The sequence below is a fragment of the Rhinoraja longicauda genome, chromosome 19 (genome assembly GCF_053455715.1).
Source record: "Rhinoraja longicauda isolate Sanriku21f chromosome 19, sRhiLon1.1, whole genome shotgun sequence".
Taxonomy (NCBI): domain Eukaryota; kingdom Metazoa; phylum Chordata; class Chondrichthyes; order Rajiformes; family Arhynchobatidae; genus Rhinoraja; species Rhinoraja longicauda.
The window spans coordinates 3116278-3135861 of NC_135971.1; the positions used below are offsets into that span (position 1 = coordinate 3116278).

The 19584-nt window shown below is 52.7% G+C and overlaps 3 protein-coding genes across 3 annotated transcripts in view; 1 reads left to right on the forward strand and 2 right to left on the reverse strand.

The window, feature by feature from the left end:
• The window catches only part of LOC144603008 (zinc-binding protein A33-like), an 852507-nt gene that overhangs the window by 382036 nt on the left and 450887 nt on the right, over nt 1-19584 (reverse strand).
• Nucleotides 5333-18571, forward strand: LOC144603011 (histone H3-like centromeric protein A). The gene is made up of 5 exons (XM_078416135.1): nt 5333-5443; nt 11438-11706; nt 14990-15108; nt 16487-16564; nt 17522-18571. The coding sequence occupies exons 2-5, from the start codon at nt 11454-11456 to the stop codon at nt 17654-17656; spliced, it is 585 nt and encodes a 194-aa protein (XP_078272261.1). The 5' UTR covers nt 5333-5443; nt 11438-11453; the 3' UTR covers nt 17657-18571.
• Nucleotides 17886-19584, reverse strand: part of LOC144602494 (tenascin-like) — a 32259-nt gene continuing 30560 nt past the window's right edge. Inside the window, exon 5 of the mRNA XM_078415625.1 lies at nt 17886-17934. Coding sequence (XP_078271751.1) covers nt 17886-17934 — 49 coding nt within the window. The remainder of the gene's footprint in view (nt 17935-19584) is intronic.

Below are 19584 nucleotides of genomic sequence, written 5' to 3' on the forward strand. Positions count from 1 at the left end.
GGAGCACCCTAGGGTGGGGGGGGGGTGGTAGTGAGGGAGCACCCTAGGGTGGGGGGGGGAGGGTAGTGAGGGAGCACCACAGGGTGGGGGGGGGGAGGGGGTTAGTGAGGGAGCACCCCAGGGTGGGGGGGGAGGGTAGTGAGGGAGCACCCCAGGGTGGGGGGGGGAGGGTAGTGAGGGAGCACCCCAGGGTGGGGGGGGAGGGTAGTGAGGGAGCACCCCAGGGTGGGGGGGGGAGGGTAGTGAGGGAGCACCCAGGGTGGGGGGGGGAGGGTAGTGAGGGAGCACCCCAGGGTGGGGGGGGGAGGGTAGTGAGGGAGCACCCCAGGGTGGGGGGGGGGGAGCACCCCAGGGTGGGGGGGGGGGGGAGGGGGTTAGTGGGTGAGCCGGCCGGCCGGCGGGCGGACGGTGATTGGCCGGCGCGGCTGTCGCTCAGGCGGGAGGGGCGGGGCCGGGGCCGGGTTGACGTCATCAACGGTCGCGCTGGCGTTGCCGGGGAGACGCGCGAGCGCGGCGTTTGAATCAGCGGCGCCGCGAGGAGGAGGTGGAGGTGAATGGGGAGAGGAGGGGGGGGGGGAGGGGGGGGGAGAGTGGGGGGGGGGGGGGGGGGGAGGGGGGGGAGAGTGGGGGGGGGAGGGGGGGGAGAGTGGGGGGGGGAGGGGGGGGAGAGTGGGGGGGGGGGGAGGGGGGGGAGTGAGGGAGGAGGGGGGGGTGAGTGGGGAGGGGGGAGAGTGGGGGGGGGAGGGGGGGGGAGAGTGGGGGGGGGAGGGGGGGGGAGGGGGGGGGGGGGGGAGGGGGGGGAGTGAGGGAGGAGGGGGGGGTGAGTGGGGAGGGGGGAGAGTGGGGGGGGGAGGGGGGGGGAGAGTGGGGGGGGGAGGGGGGGGGAGGGGGAGGGGGGGGGAGGGGGGGGAGTGAGGGAGGAGGGGGGGGGTGAGTGGGGAGGGGGGGGAGAGTGGGGGGGGGGGTGTGAGGGAGGAGGGGGGGGTGAGTGGGGAGGGGGGGGGAGAGTGGGGGGGGGGAGAGTGGGGGGGGGAGGGGGGGGGAGAGTGGGGGGGGGAGGGGGGGGGAGGGGGAGGGGGGGGGGAGGGGGGGGAGTGAGGGAGGAGGGGGGGGGTGAGTGGGGAGGGGGGGGAGAGTGGGGGGGGGGGTGTGAGGGAGGAGGGGGGGGTGAGTGGGGAGGGGGGGGGAGAGTGGGGGGGGGGGGGGAGAGTGGGGGGGGGGGGGTGTGAGGGGGGAGAGTGAGGGGGGAGGGGGTGAGTGAGTGGGGGGGGTGGGTGGGGGAGTGGTGAATGGGGGGGTGGGGGTGAATGGGGGGGGAAGGGGGAGGGGGTGAATGAGGGGGGGAAGGGGGAGGGGGAGTGGGGTAGGGGGGGTGAATGGGGGAGGTGAATGAGAGGGGGGAAGGGGGTGGGGGAGAGGGAATGGGAGGGGAGGGGTTGGGTGGGGAGAGGGGGGAGGGGGAATGAGAGGGGAGGGGGTGGGTGGGGAGAGGGGGGAGTGAGGGGAGGGGGGAGTGAGGGGAGGGGGAGGGTGAGGGGAGGGGGAGGGTGAGGGGGAGGGAGAGGGGGAGGAAGAGAGGGGGGAGGGGGAGGAGGGGAGGGGGAGAGAGGGGGAAGTGGAAGGGGAGGGGAGGGGGGAAGAGGTGGGAGGGGGGCAGGGGGGAGGTGAATGGGAGGGGGGAGGTGAATGAGAGGGGGATGGGGTGGGTAGGGGGAGGGGGTGGGTGGGGTGAGGGGTGAGTGAGGGAGCACCCTAGGGTGTTCCCTCACTACCCCCCAGTAGGGGGGAGGGGGGGGCGAATGAGGGGGGAGGGGAGGAAGGGGGTAGTGGGGGAGAGAGGGGGGTAGTGGGGGAGGGAGGGGAGGGGGATAGTGGGGGAGGGAGGGTAGGAGGGTTGTGTGATGGTGGGAGGTGTGGGGGATAGTGGGGGAGGGAGGGGAGGGGGTTAGTGGGGGAGGGAGGGGAGGGGGATAGTGGGGGAGGGAGGGGAGGGGGATAGTGGGGGAGGGAGGGGAGGGGGGTAGTGGGGGAGGGAGGGGAGGGGGATAGTGGGGGAGGGAGGGGAGGGGGTTAGTGGGGGAGGGAGGGGAGGGGGGTAGTGGGGAGGGAGGGTAGGAGGGTTGTGTGATGGGAGGTGTGGGGGATAGTGGGGGAGGGAGGGGAGGGGGGTAGTGGGGGAGGGAGGGGAGGGGGGTAGTGGGGGAGGGAGGGGAGGGGGATAGTGGGGAGGGAGGGGAGGGGGATAGTGGGGGAGGAGGTGTGGGGGATAGTGGGGGAGGGAGGGGAGGGGGGTAGTGGGGGAGGGAGGGGAGGGGGATAGTGGGGAGGGAGGGGAGGGGGATAGTGGGGGAGGGAGGGGAGGGGGGTAGTGGGGGAGGGAGGGGAGGGGGATAGTGGGGGAGGGAGGGGAGGGGGATAGTGGGGGAGGGAGGTGTGGGGGATAGTGGGGGAGGGAGGGGAGGGGGGTAGTGGGGGAGGGAGGGGAGGGGGATAGTGGGGAGGGAGGGGAGGGGGATAGTGGGGGAGGGAGGGTAGGGGGATAGTGGGGGAGGGAGGGTAGGAGGGTTGTGTGATGGTGGGAGGTGTGGGGGGATAGTGGGGGTGGGAGGGGAGGGGGATAGTGGGGGAGGGAGGGGAGGGGGATAGTGGGGGAGGGAGGGTAGGGGGATAGTGGGGGAGGGAGGGTAGGAGGGTTGTGTGATGGTGGGAGGTGTGGGGGATAGTGGGGGAGGGAGGTTAGGAGGGTGGTGTGATGGTGGAAGTGTGGGGGAGGGAGGGGAGGGTGGTGTGATGGTGGGAGGTGTGGGGAGGGGAGATATGAAGGGGGAGTGGGAGGAGATGGGTGAATGGAGTTTGTGGGATGGGTGAGATGGGGGGAGGGGTTGAAGAAGGGTCTCGACCAGAAACGTCACCCATTCCTTCTCTCCTGAGATGCTGCCTGACCTGCTGAGTTACTCCAGCATTTTGTGAATAATCACCTTGTGTGTGGAGTCTGCATGTTCTCCCAGTGACTGTCTGTGTGGAGTGTGCATGTTCTCCCGGTGACCGTCTGTGTTTCCTCAGGGTTCTGTTGTGGATGAGTTGGGCCAAAGGGCCTGTTTCCATTCTGAATGCAAGGGTAACATGCGAATACTCAGTGAGGTACAGCAGGCAGTGAAGAAAGCCAATGGCATGTTGGCCTTCATAACAAGAGGAGTTGAGTATAGAAGCAAAGAGGTCCTTCTGCAGTTGTACAGGGCCCTAGTGAGACCGCACCTGGAGTACTGTGTGCAGTTTTGGTCTCCAAATTTGAGGAAGGATATTCTTGCTGTTGAGGGCGTGCAGCGTAGGTTTACTAGGTTAATTCCCGGAATGGCGGGACTATCGTATGTTGAAAGACTGGAGCGACTAGGCTTGTATACACTGGAATTTAAAAGAATGAGAGGAGATCTTATCGAAACGTATAAGATTATTAAGGGGTTGGACACGTTAGAGGGCAGGAAACATGTTCCCAATGTTGGGGAGTCCAGAACCAGGGGCCACACAGTTTAAGAATAAGGGGTCGGCCATTTAGAACGGAGATGAGGAAAACCTTTTTCAGTCAGAGAGTTGTGAATCTGTGGAATTCTCTGCCTCAGAAGGCAGTGGAGGCCAATTCTCTGAATGCATTCAAGAGAGAGCTAGATAGAGCTCTTAAGGATAGCGGAGTCAGGGGGTATGGGGAGAAGGCAGGAACGGGGTACTGATTGAGAATGATCAGCCATGATCACATTGAATGGCGGTGCTGGCTCGAAGGGCCGAATGGCCTCCTCCTGCACCTATTGTCTATTAAAGTGCTGCAGTAACTCGGCGGGTCAGGCAGCATCTGTGGAGGACAGTCTGAAGAAGGATCGCACATAAAACATCGCCGATTCGTTGACTTCAGAGGGGCAGAGTGTTGGCTGAAGATGCAACCTGACCTGCTGATAGTTCTCAGCATTTTCTGTTTTATTGGATGTGGGTGAGTGGGGGGGATGGTTGGGGCTGTGGATGTTCACAGAAGGTTAATGGGGAGAGGATTTTAGAAGATGGAATTTAGAAGATTGAGGGGGGATCTTGTAGAAACTTACAAAATTCTTAAGGGTTTGGACAGGCTAGATGCAGGAAGATTGTTCCCGATGTTGGGGAAGTCCAGAACAAGGGGTCACAGTCTGAAGAAGGGTCTCGACCCGAAACGTCACCCATTCCTTCTCTCCCGAGATGCTGCCTGACCTGCTGAGTTACTCCAGCATTTTGTGAATAAAGGTGTCACAGTTTAAGGATAAGGGGGAAGTCTTTTAGGACCGAGATGAGAAAGTTTTTTTCACACAGAGAGTGGTGAATCTGTGGAATTCTCTGCCACAGAAGGTAGTTGAGGCCAGTTCATTGGCTATATTTAAGAGGGAGTTAGATGTGGCCCTTGTGGCTAAAGGGATCAGGGGGTATGGAGAGAAGGCAGGTACAGGATACTGAGTTGGATGATCAGCCATGATCATATTGAATGGCGGTGCAGGCTCGAAGGGCCGAATGGCCTACTCCTACACCTATTTTCTATGTTTCTATGTAAAAGGATTTGAGTATAGGAGCAGGGAGGTTCTGCTGCAGTTGTACAGGGCATTGGTGAGACCACACTTGGAGTATTGCGTACAGTTTTGGTCTCCTAATCTGAGGAAAGACGTTCTTGCCATAGAGGGAGTACAGAGAAGGTTCACCAGATTGATCCCTGGGATGGCAGGACTTTCATATGAAGAAAGCCTGGATAGATTCGGCTTTTACTCGCTGGAATTTAGAAGATTGAGGGGGGATCTTATAGAAACGTACAAAATTCTTAAGGGGTTGGACAGGCTAGATGCAGGAAGATTGTTCCCGATGTTGGGGAAGTCCAGAACAAGGGGTCACAGTTTAAGGATAAGGGGGAAGTCATTTAGGACCGAGATGAGAAAGTTTTTTTCACACAGAGAGTGGTGAATCTGTGGAATTCTCTGCCACAGAAGGTAGTTGAGGCCAGTTCATTGGCTATATTTAAGAGGGAGTTAGATGTGGCCCTTGTGGCTAAAGGGATCAGGGGGTATGGAGAGAAGGCAGGTACGGGATACTGAGCTGAATGATCAGCCATGATCACATTGAATGGCGGTGCGTACAGACTCGAAGGGCCGAATGGCCTACTCCTGCACCTATTGTCTATGTTTCTAGGATGGCATTACTGAGGCAATGGGGAAGGGTGCTGCTCGTTGGAGGTGGCACTTGGATGCTGTCTGTCAAGGTAGTCTCGCTGTCAAAGGTGTTGTCTTTCAGGCCCCCAAATTAAATGAAGCCCGATGTGTTTCTGTTCTCAGGAGACTGGATACATTTTGAGGCCACGATTTGAAGAGGAGAGACATCTTCCTGGCGATCTTAACTGGCACTTATCCCCAAGCCAACATCTCTTTAAAAGTTAGATTATCTGGTAATTATCGCTTTTTTTTTAGGAATCTTGTTCATTTAAAATGTGTCTGCCCGTGCCTGTGTTAGGATAATGAGGCAAAGATCAGTCAACCATGATTCCATGTCAGCTTCAGGGGCATTTAGGGACGTATTCCTTACGGACTTTTATGTCTGTAGTATATTTTTGTTTCTAGTTTTTATTGGAAGTGTATTTTTGGAAGTGTATTTTTGGTATGAAGAAGGGTCTCGACCCGAAACGTCACCCATTCCTTCCTGAGGGGGGATCTTATTAGGCAATAGACAATAGACAATAGACAATAGGTGCAGGAGGAGGCCATTCGGCCCTTCGAGCCAGCACCGCCATTCAATGTGATCATGGCCGATCATTCTCAATCAATACCCCGTTCCTGCCTTCTCCCCATACCCCATGACTCCGCTATCCTTAAGTTGAAACATATAAAATTCTTAAGGGGTTGGAGAGGCTAGATGCGGGAAGATTGTTCCCGATGTTGGGGAAGTCCAGAACCAGGGGTCACAGCTTAAGGATAAGGGGGAAGTCTTTTAGGACCGAGATGAGAGAACATTTCTTCACACAGAGAGTGGTGAGTCTGTGGAATTCTCGGCCACAGAAGGTAGTTGAGGCCAGTTCATTGGCTATATTTAAGAGGGAGTTAGATGTGGCCCTTGTGGCTAAAGGGATCAGGGGGTATGGAGAGAAGGCAGGTACGGGTTACTGAGCTGGATGATCAGCCATGATCATATTGAATGGCGGTGCGTACAGGCTCGAAGGGACGAATGGCCTACTCCTGCACCTATTTTCTATGTTTCTCTCCTGAGATGCTGCCTGACCTGCTAAGTTACTCCAGCATTTTGTGAATAAATACCTTCGATTTGTACCAGCACCTGCAGTTATTTTCTTATACTATATATATATATATATATAGTATAAGAAAATAACTGCAGGTGCTGGTACAAATCGAAGGTATTTATTGTGTTCATAGCTCTACAGTATATGTTTTATTGCAGTTATGAAAAAAGGATAAGTCTGGAGATGGAAACAAAATGCTGGAGGAACTCAGTGGGTCAGGCAGCGTCTTTAGAAGGGTGAGAGGGGATCTTATTGAAACGTATAAGATTATTAAGGGGTTGGACACGTTAGAGGCAGGAAACATGTTCCCAATATTGGGGGAGTCCAGAACCAGGGGCCACACAGTTTAAGAATAAGGGGTAGGCCATTTAGAACGGAGATGAGTAAAAACTTTTTCAGTCAAGAGAGTTGTGAATCTATGGAATTCTCTGCCTCAGAAGGCAGTGGAGGCCAATTCTCTGAATGCATTCAAGAGAGAGCTGGATAGAGCTCTTAAGGATAGCGGAGTCAGGGGGTATGGGGAGAAGGCAGGAACGGGGTACTGATTGAGAATGATCAGCCATGATCACATTGAATGGCGGTGCGTACAGGCTCGAAGGGCCGAATGGCCTCCTCCTGCACCTATTGTCTGTTGTCTATGGAGAAAAGGCATGGGTGACATTTTGGGTTGGAGCTTCAGGCTTCTTCAGAAGGATTCCGATCAGAAATGTGACCTGCGCCTTTTCTCCAGAGACGCTGCCTGATCCACTGAGTTACTCCAGCATTTTGTTTCTGTCTCCAGACTTATTCATAACTACCTTGGTTATCCCAAAACATTCTTCCACTGAAACACCAATAACCTGATCAAGGAAGAAGGGTCTCGACCCGAAACGTCGCCCATTCCTTCTCTCCCGAGATGCTGCCTGACCCGCTGAGTTACTCCAGCTTTTTGTGAATAAATACCTTCGATTTCTACCAGCATCTGCAGTTATTTTCTTATACTACCCGATCAAGGCCAATTTTCTAGTAAAAAGTTCCATTATGGCCGCTCCTCAGTTAGACTGTCCACGTACTGTTTCAGAAAACGCTCTTGTATATTCCAAGCAAACTCTCCCATCGAGGGCATTTGCACCAGGTCCTAGTTCAATATTGGGGACGTTAAAGCCACTCACAATACAATCCTGCTGTTTCGGTATCTTTCTTAAGGGGTTGGACAGGCTAGATGCAGGAAGATTGTTCCCGATGTTGGGGAAGTCCAGAACAAGGGGCCACACAGTTTAAGGATAAGGGGGAAGTCTTTTAGGACCGAGTTTTTTTTCACACAGTGAGTGGTGAATCTGTGGAATTCTCTGCCACAGAAGGTAGTTGAGGCCAGTTCATTGGCTATATTTAAGAGGGAGTTAGATGTGGCCCTTGTGGCTAAAGGGATCAGGGGGTATGGAGAGAAGGCAGGTACGGGATACTGAGCTGGATGATCAGCCATGATCATATTGAATGGCGGTGCGTACAGGCTCGAAGGGCCGAATGGCCTACTCCTGCACCTATTGTCTATGTTTCTGTAATCTGACTAGGTATCTGTTCTTCTATTCCCCCACTGATATTGGGAGTCCTAGAGTACAATCGTGTACTCTAGGACTCCCAATATCATTGGGGGAATAGAGGATGCCATCCCAGGAATCAATCTGGTGAACCTTGTCTGTACTCCCTCTAAGGCAAGAATGTCTTTCCTCAGATTAGGAGACCAAAACTGTACGCAATTCTCCAGGTGTGGTCTCACCAATGCCCTGTACAACTGCAGCAGAACCTCGTATTAGTGATTGCGACCTTCATATCTCTGAGCTCCACCTACATTGGCTAATCGGACAAACCCTCCAGTAGCTCCTCTGTGGGTGCCATTGTGACATTCTCCCTCATAGGTCAGGCAGGTCCTCCACCTCCTTTACCTCTCCCTCTTTCACGCCTGAACCATTGAGACCCTGCAATGAGGAGCTGCCACTTCCACCTCTCATACAATCCAGTCTCCTTAATGGACAATAGACAATAGACAATAGGTGCAGGAGGAGGCCATTCGGCCCTTCGAGCCTGTACGCACCGCCATTCAATGCGATCATGGCTGATCACTCTCAATCAGTACCCCGTTCCTGCCTTCTCCCCATACCCCCTCACTCCGCTATCCTTAAGAGCTCTATCCAGCTCTCTCTTGAAAGCATTCAACGAACTGGCCTCCACTGCCTTCTGAGGCAGAGAATTCCACACCTTCACCACTCTCTGACTGAAAAAGTTCTTCTTCATCTCCGTTCTAAAGACCCCTTATTCTTAAACTGTGGCCCCTTGTTCTGGACTCCCCCAACATTGGGAACATGTTTCCTGCCTCTAATGTGTCCAATCCCCTAATTATCTTATATGTTTCAATAAGATCCCCCCCTCATCCTTCTAAATTCCAGTGTATACAAGCCCAATCGCTCCAGCCTTTCAACATACGACAGTCCCGCCATTCCGGGAATTAACCTAGTGAACCTACGCTGCACGCCCTCCATAGCAAGAATATCCTTCCTCAAATTTGGAGACCAAAACTGCACACAGTACTCCAGGTGCGGTCAGGCAAGTCCTCCACCTCCTTCACCTCTCCCTCTTTCACGCCTGAACCACTGAGACCCTGCAATGAGGAGCTGCCACTTCCGTCCCTCGTACAATCCAGTCTCCTTAATGGCCACAACACTGCCGTTCCAGGTTCCAAGCTCATCTGCTATATGTGTTAAATTATTGCGATATTGTGCGGGTAAAGCTGCAGCAAATATGAATGTCATTGTTCCACTTCCAGTGGTTATGGCAATTAAACACTCCGGACTTTTGTGCTAGCAGTTTGGATGGGTTAAAAATGGCAGGGTCAGTACAGATTTAAGAAAATAACTGCAGGTGCTGGTACAAATCGAAGGTATTTATTCACAAAAATGCTGGAGTAACTCAGCAGGTCAGGCAGCATCTCGGGAGAGAAGGAATGGGTGACGTTTCGGGTCGAGACCCTTCTTCAGACTGATGTCAGGGGGGGGCGGGACAAAGGAAGGATATCGGTGGAGACAGGAAGATAGAGGGAGATCTGGGAAGGGGGAGGGGAAGAGAGGGACAGAGGAACTATCTAAAGTTGGAGAAGTCGATGTTCATACCACTGGGCTGCAAACTGCCCAGGCGAAATATGAGGTGCTGTTCCTCCAATTTGCGGTGGGCCTCACTATGGCACTGGAGGAGGCCCATGACAGAAAGGTCAGACTGTGAGTGGGAGGGGGAGTTGAAGTGCTCAGCCACCGGGAGATCAGTTTGGTCAATGCGGACCGAGCGCAGGTGTTGAGCGAAGCGATCACCGAGCCTGCGCTTGGGTCGTAGAGTAGGAGGGCAGGAGAAATCGCAGAGGGGGAAATCACTAGATGTCAACTTATTTACATCGGCGAAACAACTCCATCCAAGGACCCAAACAGTCTTTCCAGGTGAGACAGAGGTTCACCTGCACCTCCTCCAACCTCATCTATTGCATCCGCTGCTCCAGATGTCAACTTATTTACATCGGCGAAACCAAACGCAGGCTCGGCGATCGCTTCGCTCAACACCTGCGCTCGGTCCGCATTGACAAACCTGATCTCCCTGTGGCTGAGCACTTCAACTCCCCCTCCCACTCCCAGTCTGACCTTTCTGTCATGGGCCTCCTCCAGTGCCATAGAGAGGCCCACCGCAAATTGGAGGAACAGCACCTCATATTTCGCCTGGGCAGCTTGCAGCCCAGTGGTATGAACATCGACTTGTCCAACTTTAGACAGTTCCTCCCTCTGTCCCTCCCTTCCTCTCCTCCTTCCCAGATCTTCTTCTATCTTCCTGTCTCCACCTATATCCTTCCTTTGTCCCGCCCCCCCTGACATCAGTCTGAAGAAGGGTCTCGACCCAAAACGTCACCCATTCCTTCTCTCCCCAGATGCTGCCTGACCCGCTGAGTTACTCCAGCATTTTGTGAATAAATACCTATGAATGTTATTGTTCCACTTCCAGTGGTTGTGGCGATTAAACACTCCGGACTTTTGTGCCAGCAGTTTGGATGAGTTAAAAATGGCAGAGTCAGTACAGACATGGGCTGAAGGGTTTATTCCTCTGCTGTGAGGTGAAGATCAATCTGCCATGATCTCACAGAAACATAGAAAATAGGTGCAGGAGTAGGCCATTCGGCCCTTCGAGCCTGTACACACCGCCATTCAATATGATCATGGCTGATCATCCAGCTCAGTATCCCGTACCTGCCTTCTCTCCATACCCCCTGATCCCTTTAGCCACAAGGGCCACATCTAACTCCCTCTTAAATATAGCCAATGAACTGGCCTCAACTACCTTCTGCGGCAGAGAATTCCACAGATTCACCACTCTCTGTGTGAAAAAAAAACTTTCATCTCGGTCCTAAAAGACTTCCCCCTTATCCTTAAACAGTAACCCCTTGTTCTGGACTTCCCCAACATCAGGAACAATCTTCCCGCATCTAGCCTCTCCAACCCCTTAAGAATTTTGTAAGTTTCTATAAGATCCCCCCTCAATCTTCTAAATTCCAGCGAGTACAAGCCGAGTCTCTCCAGTCTTTCTTCATATGAAAGTCCTGCCATCCCAGGAATCAATCTGGTGAACCTTCTCTGTACTCCCTCTAATGCAAGAACGTCTTTCCTCAGATTAGGAGACCAAAACTGTACACAATACTCCAGGTGCGGTCTCACCAAGGCCCTGTACAACTGCAGCAGAACCTCCCTGCTCCTATACTCAAATCCCCTCGCTATGAATGCCAACATACCATTGGCTTTCTTCACTGCCTGCTGCACCTGCATGCCTACTTTCAATGACTGGTGTACCATGACACCCAGGTCACGTTGCATCTCCCCTTCTCCTAATCGGCCACCATTCAGGTAATAGTCTGCTTTCCTGTTCTTGCCACCAAAGTGGATAACCTCACACTTATCCACATTATACTGCATCTGCCATGCGTTTGCCCACTCTCCTAACCTATCCAAGTCACGTTGTCGCCTCCTGGCATGATCTCATGGATTGCACTGCATCTTTAGGTGAGGTTTTGGGCACAATGTCACTGGCTGTATATTACCGTGAATGTACCCTGATGTGATTGATCGTATATTGTTGACGCCACAGGTGGGTGGCAGGAGTGATGAGCGGGAGACCTCGTGGAGCAGCCAGGCGGAGAGGCCCAACGCCCAAACGCAGATCACCACTGCGAGCATCACCTGTACGGTCACCACAAAGAAGGCCCAGATCACCGGCGGGGAGATCGCCGAGGGGGAGATCGCCGAGGCAGAGGGGACCAGGTAGTCCCCATCGGAGACCAGCAGGTAGTCCCCATCGGAGACCAGCAGGCAGTCCCCATCAGAGACGGGCACGTAGTCCCCAACAGAGACCAGCAGGTAATCCCCATCAGAGACCAGCAGGTAGTCCCCATCAGAGACCAGCATGTAGTCCCCATCAGAGACCAGCAGGTAGTCCCACTCAGAGACCAGCAGGCAGTCCCCATCAGAGACCAGCAGGCAGTCCCCATCAGAGACCAGCAGGCAGTCCCCATCAGAGACCAGCAGGTAGTCCCACTCAGAGACCAGCAGGTAGTCCCCATCAGAGACCGGCAGGTGGTCCCCATCAGAGACCGGCAGGCAGTCCCCATCAGAGACCAGCAGGTAGTCCCACTCAGAAACCAGCAGGTAGTCCCCATCAGAGACCGGCAGGTAGACCCCATCAGAGACCGGCAGGTAGTCCCCATCAGAGACCAGCATGTAGTCCCCATCAGAGACCAGCAGGTAGTCCCCATCAGAGACCAGCAGGTAGTCCCCATCAGAGACCAGCAGGCAGTCCCCATCAGAGATCAGCAGGTAGTCCCCATCAGAGACCAGCAGGTAGTCCCCATCAGAGACCATCAGGTAGTCCCACTCAGAGACCAGCAGGTAGTCCCACTTAGAGACCAGCAGGTAGTCCCACTCAGAGACCAGCAGGTAGACCCCATCAGAGACCAGCAGGTAGTCCCCATCAGAGACCAGCATGTAGTCCCCATCAGAGACCAGCAGGTAGTCCCCATCAGAGACCAGCAGGTAGTCCCCATCAGAGACCAGCAGGCAGTCCCCATCAGAGACCAGCAGGTAGTCCCCATCAGAGACCAGCAGGTAGTCCCCATCAGAGACCAGCAGGTAGTCCCCATCAAAGACCAGCAGGTAGTCCCCATCAGAGACCAGCAGGTAGTCCCACTCAGAGACCAGCAGGTAGTCCCACTCAGAGACCAGCAGGTAGTCCCCATCAGAGACCAGCAGGTAGTCCCCATCAGAGACCAGCAGGTAGTCCCCATCAGAGACCGACCAGCAGGTAGACCCCATCAGAGACCGACCAGCAGGTAGTCCCACTCAGAGACCAGCAGGTAGTCCCCATCAGAGACCAGCAGGTAGTCCCCATCAGAGACCAGCAGGTAGTCCCCATCAGAGACCGACCAGCAGGTAGACCTCATCAGAGACCGACCAGCAGGTAGTCCCACTCAGAGACCAGCAGGTAGTCCCCATCAGAGACCAGCAGGTAGTCCCCATCAGAGACCGACCAGCAGGTAGTCCCACTCAGAGACCAGCAGGCAGTCCCCATCAGAGACCAGCAGGTAGTCCCCATCAGAGACCAGCAGGTAGTCCCCATCAGAGACCAGCAGGTAGTCCCACTCAGAGACCAGCAGGTAGTCCCACTCAGAGACCAGCAGGTAGTCCCCATCAGAGACCGACCAGCAGGTAGTCCCCATCAGAGACCAGCAGGCAGTCCCCATCAGAGACCAGCAGGTAGTCCCACTCAGAGACCAGCAGGTAGTCCCCATCAGAGACCGACCAGCAGGTAGTCCCCATCAGAGACCAGCAGGCAGTCCCCATCAGAGACCAGCAGGCAGTCCCCATCAGAGACCAGCAGGCAGTCCCCATCAGAGACCAGCAGGTAGTCCCCATCAGAGACCAGCAGGTAGTCCCACTCAGAGACCAGCAGGTAGTCCCCATCAGAGACCGACCGGCAGGTAACCCCAGCCAAAGTCAGATAACCAGTCTTGTTTGCTTTTATCTCCCCGCGTTATTTTGCCCTTATTTAACATTTCTTTCTCGGTTGACAATCTCATTGCAAATGCTGTTGATTAATGCGAGCTAACCATTCTTGTACGAATATGATCTGCCTGTAGAAAGGTCCAGGAAAGTGTTGTGCACCTGGGATAGACAATAGGTGCAGGAGGAGGCCATTCGGCCCTTCGAGCCTGTACGCACCGCCATTCAATGTGATCATGGCTGATCATTCTCAATCAGTACCCCGTTCCTGCCTTCTCCCCATACCCCCTGACTCCGCTATCCTTAAGAGCTCTATCCAGCTCTCTCTTGAATGCATTCAGAGAATTGGTCTCCACTGCCTTCTGAGGCAGAGAATTCCACAGATTCACAACTCTCTGACTGAAAAAGTTTTTCCTCATCTCAGTTCTAATTGTCCGACCCCTTATTCTTAAACTGTGTGGCCCCTGGTTCTGGACTCCCCCAACATTGGGAACATGTTTCCTGCCTCTAACGTGTCCAACCCCTTAATAACCCCTTAACAGGCTTAGAATTGGCAAGCTGCTGGAGTGTGCTAGATTTCAGGGACCCATGACCTCGGGACCCTGGAGATGCTTTGGATATGTCTACCGGGAGTTCAGAGGTTCATGGGTTTACACCTTTGCAGAGCCCTGCCATGTAAGAGAGAGCTGGGTAGAGCTCTTAAGGATAGCGGAGTCAGGGGGTATGGGGAGAAGGCGGGAACAGGGTACTGATTGAGAATGATCAGCCATGATCACATTGAATGGCGGTGCGTACAGGCTCGAAGGGCCGAATGACCTCCTCCTGCACCTATTGTCTACTGTCTATTGTCTAAGCAGGATAGGAATAAAGCAGAGCCTGACTATAGACCAGTAAGGAAGAGAACAAGGGGTGGAAGACATTGTGTTACTCTTGGTCTCTGCAGCAATGGGGACTGTGAAAGTACATTGAATACAGGACCCATGTCTTTGTATAGAGGTTGATTTGATTGGCATGAACTAAAATGGACATCATTGAAAGAGGAGGGCCTGGTTGAAATGTGGGTCTCGCCCTGAGAGCAGAGAGGATTAATGGATGAGAGGGGATCTTATCGAAACGTATAAGATTATTAAGGGGTTGGACACGTTAGAGGCAGGAAACATGTTCCCAATTTTGGGGGAGTCCAGAACCAGGGGCCATACACAGTTTAAGGATAAGGGGTCGGCCATTTAGAACAGAGATGCGGAAAAACTTTTTCAGTCAGAGAGTTGTGAATCTGTGGAATTCTCTGCCTCAGAAGGCAGTGGAGGCCAATTCCCTTAATGCATTCAAGAGAGAGCTAGATAGAGCTCTTAAGGATAGCGGAGTCAGGGGGTATGGGGAGAAGGCAGGAACGGGGTACTGATTGAGAATGATCAGCCATGATCACATTGAATGGAGGTGCGTACAGGCTCGAAGGGCCGAATGGCCTCCTCCGGCACCTATTGTCTGTTGTCTATTGATGCCACCACGTATTACTTTCAGCCAAACAGGGCAGGGACATCACCCAGTTATCTCAGCTCGCACATGATCCTTGGACGGGGTGTTACCAGTGGTTTATTGGCTCGTCAGTGTGCAGACTTGTTGCCTTCTATCCTTGTGTTTGTAGGATCGGAGCCGCGTGCTCGACCCAGGAGGTACCGCCCAGGCGTACGGGCCTTGATGGAGATACGCAAATACCAGAAGTCGACAGCCTTACTGATCAGGAAGCTGCCCTTCAGTAAGTTGGTGAGTCCTGAAACGAGTTGGCAACCAATGGCATAAATGCCCAGTGGTAGCTGGAAACAAAAGTGCTCTCTGCAGATTGTACGGGATGGAAACATCGAAAAATAGCTGCAGGAGTAGGCCATTTGGCCCTTCAAGCCAGCACCGCCTTTCCTTTGTGCCCAGAAATTCCTGCCATTGCTGTTCCACTGTCATTCCTGCTAGGATCCTTTTCCAGTCGACCTTGGCCAGCTCCTCTCTCATGCCTTCATCGTCCCCTTTGTTCAACTGCAACACTGACACTTCCGATTTAACCTTCTCCCACTCAAATTGCAGATTAAAACTAATCATATTCTGATCACTACCTCCAAGCGGTTCCTTTACCTCGAGTTCTCTTATCAAATCTGGTTCATTGAACAACACTAAATCCAGAATTGCCTTCTCTCTGGTAGGCTCCAGCACAAGCTGCTCTAAGAGTCCATCTCGGAGGCACTCTACAAACTCTCTTTCTTGGGGTCCAGAACCAACCTGATTTCCCCAGTCTACCTGCATCACCACAGTGGCATTACCTTTGTTACATGCCAGTTTTAACTCCTGCTGCATCTTACACCCTACATCCGGGCTGCTATATGGGGGTCTGGAGATAACACCAATTAGTGTCTTCCTGCCTTTACAATTCCTCAACTCAATCCACAGTGACTCCACCTCGTCAGTCCCTATGTCACCCCTCGCAAGGGACTGAATTTCGTCCCTCACCAGCAGAGCTACCCCACCACCTCTGCCCACCTGCCTGTCCTTTCTATAGAAACATAGAACAAATAGGTGCAGGAGTAGGCCATTCGGCCCTTCGAGCCTGCACCGCCATTCAATATGATCATGGCTGGTCATCCAGCTCAGTATCCCGTACCTGCCTTCTCTCCATACCCCCTGATCCCTTTAGCCACAAGGGCCACATCTAACTCCCTCTTAAATATAGCCAATGAACTGGCCTCAACTACCTTCTGTGGCAGAGAATTCCACAGATTCACCACTCTCTGTGTGAAAAAAAAGTTCTCATCTCGGTCCTAAAAGACTTCCCCCTTATCCTTAAACTGTGACCCCTTGTTCTGGACTTCCCCAACATCGGGAACAATCTTCCTGCATCTAGCCTGACCGACCCCTTAAGGATTTTGTAAGTTTCTATAAGATCCCCCCTCAATCTTCTAAATTCCAGCGAGTACAAGCCGAGTCCATCCAGTCTTTCTTCATATGAAAGTCCTGCCATCCCAGGAATCAATCTGGTGAACCTTCTCTGTACTCAGTGGCATTACCGTTGTTACATGGCCTCCTCCTGCACCTATTGTCTATTGTCTAAATGCATGAATTAAAAGGCTAAGCCATTTTCTGGGCTTATACTTTCCAGGTTCGTGAAGTGGCCTCTCGATTTACGCGGGGGATTAACTTCAGATGGCAAGCACACGCTTTGTTGGCGCTGCAGGAGGTAAGACAACAGACAATAGGTGCAGGAGGAGGCCAATCGGCCCTTCGAGCCTGTACGCACCGCCATTCAATGTGATCATGGCTGATCATTCTCAATCAGTAACCCGTTCCTGCCTTCTCCCCATACCCCCTGACTCCGCTATCCTTAAGAGCTCTATCCAGCTCTCTCTTGAATGCATTCGGAGAATTGACCTCCTCTGCCTTCTGCGGCAGAGAATTCCACAGATTCACAACTCTCTGACTGAAAAAGGTTTTTCCTCATCTCCGTTCTAAATGGCCGACCCCCTTTATTCTTAAACTGTGTGCGGGCCCTGGTTCTGGACTCCCCCAACATCGGGGAACATGTTTCCTGCCTCTAACGTGTCCAACCCCTTAATAATCCTATACAATAGACAATAGACAATAGGTGCAGGAGTACGCCATTCAGCCCTTCGAGCCAGCACCGCCATTCAATGCAATCATGGCTGATCACTCTCAATCAGTACCCCGTTCCTGCCTTCTCCCCATACCCCCTCACTCCGCTATCCTTAAGAGCTCTATCCAGCTCTCTCTTGAAAGCATCCAACGAACTGGCCTCCACTGCCTTCTGAGGCAGAGAATTCCACACCTTCACCACTCTCTGACTGAAAACGTTCTTCCTCATCTCCGTTCTAAATGGCCTACCCCTTATTCTTAAACTGTGGCCCCTTGTTCTGGACTCCCCCAACATTGGGAACATGTTTCCTGCCTCTAATGTGTCCAATCCCCTAATTATCTTATATGTTTCAATAAGATCCCCCCTTATCCATCTAAATTCCAGTGTATACAAGCCCAACATTGGGAACATGTTTCCTGCCTCTAATGTGTCCAATCCCCTAATTATCTTATATGTTTCGATAAGATCCCCTCTCGTCCTAAATTGCTGCTTTCCTTAACTTGCGTTGTAATGCTGGGCTTTGTTTTGGCTCCTGTTTTGCAGGCCGCAGAGGCGTTTCTAGTGCTGCTCATCGAGGATGCCTACCTCTGCACCATACATGCCAAGCGTGTTACCCTGTTCCCCAAGGACATACAGCTGGCCCGGAAGATAAGGGGAATACAAGCAGGTTTGGGTTAACACGGCAGAACCCAAGTCTTTCATGACCTGCCACACCTGCTGCCATGTTCCCCTCCCTCCCTCCGCCAAAGGAAACATTTCTCGCCTCTAATCAGGAGACAAAACTATGTACCAGAGACCTGGAATATTGGGAACTGTGCTCTGGCAGGTCGTTCGTGGGCCTGACCGTGACTTCCAGGCTGTGCATCGGCCTGGCGCGGACAGCTTCCCTCCGCCCTCGTGTGGATGCTCAATCATTGTAAGCCTCTTGTATTTTAATCGTGGCACAGTGCTCGTGTCTGCAACCGATGGCAGTGTGTAATACTGTCATGAAGGCTGGCCACGACTCCATTCTCCCAAAGGTAGCCAAGCTCACTGGTCTGAGATGTGTGTGTGGATTATTAACCAAACGGATTATTGAATGGGCATGAGTATGCTCATCTTATCCTTTCCTTAGCAGAGGCTTCAAGGAGATAAATTAACACGTGTTCAACCGTTGCTTATTCCAATTTGAATCTGGGCACCAACCTCTGTCCATTTAAATCAGAAGGAACGAGTGTCTGAATCTAAAAATGTACAGGGAAATAGCTTTTTAACCTTCAAGGTGATGTAGAACCTTTGCCTTTTATTATGCAGTTGATTTTATTCATTTTTTTTAAAGTATAAAATTGTACGATAGCTAAAATGTTCTTCAAATAACATTTTCGTCAAATAAAACATTTCTTCAAATGAAAGGCGAGCCCCAGCATTGATGTGGGGCCTTGCCTTCATCCTCCCCCCCCCCCCCCCCCCCCTGTGAGGGTTGGGGGCTTTGGCCCAGCCCCAACCAAGATTCCCCTGACACCCAACTCCCCCTCAACTTGCCCTGGGGCATCACGCTCTGATTGTCATTCCCAAGTGACTCCAATCCTTGGGGGGGGTTTGGATAAATCCAAACTACTAGCAGTGCCAGTGAAATCATCATCCTTTTGTAGCTTTTGTTTTGGAGGACTTGGGGGTTGGGAATCCCACCCTCACCCTCCCTCTGACCCTAACTTTGGATAGCTTTAACAGTAATAGCACATCACTGAAATTAAAACTCCCCATCATGCCATTTTAAATATTCACCGTTTTAAAGGACTCAAATCTATATTTGGGACTTTTTTTTAAAACAAATGTTTCTTCTTGGCTTTGCCAGGCCATTCGTGAATGATATGATACGATAATACTTAATTGTCAGATCAAGTCTAAAATGTATCTCGCACCTCAGCAGCTCCATCTCAGCAGCAACGTCAGCAAAGACAAAGAATGTCAAGACAGGAAACGAGGCTACAAATATGCACCATAATATTACAATCACAAATGACCACACATTCAACACCCTTCAAGGTACATTTGATCTGGGATTAAGTTCTATGTTTAGTTTCTGGTGCACAAAAGATACAAGTACCTCATTGGTCAAAAAGCAGCCATATTTTCCAGACAACCTGAAATTTGGTTGTTCTGAAATTTAGACCCCAAAGTTCTAGATTTTGGGGTCCAGATGGGCCGATTCAATGAATGTCAGGGTAGATTTCATGGGGAGAAACGTAAGGCGCAATGGGATCACGTGGTCATAGAGTTGTGTCGAATCACCACGAGATGGAGAGGTTGCTTTTAATCTCCGCTTGCTCCGTTTCCCTGAGTGTATTTGTGGGGGAAAGATGGACACGCAGATGCATGAAACGAGGGCGGTGGGAACTATGTGTAAGTGTGGGGGAAACTATGAAGGATTTGCATCTGGTCAGTTTCTTTAAAAGCATCAGTATTAACCATTTTAAACAATTGGTATTAAATATTTCCCTTCTGTGCCGCCAGTACTCTGACATGCCAACAGAGGGCTTTGTATTGGAAAAAGCTGGAGAAACTCAGCGGGTCAGGCAGCATCTCTGGAGAGAAGGAATAGGTGACGTTTGGGGTCGAGGCGGCTT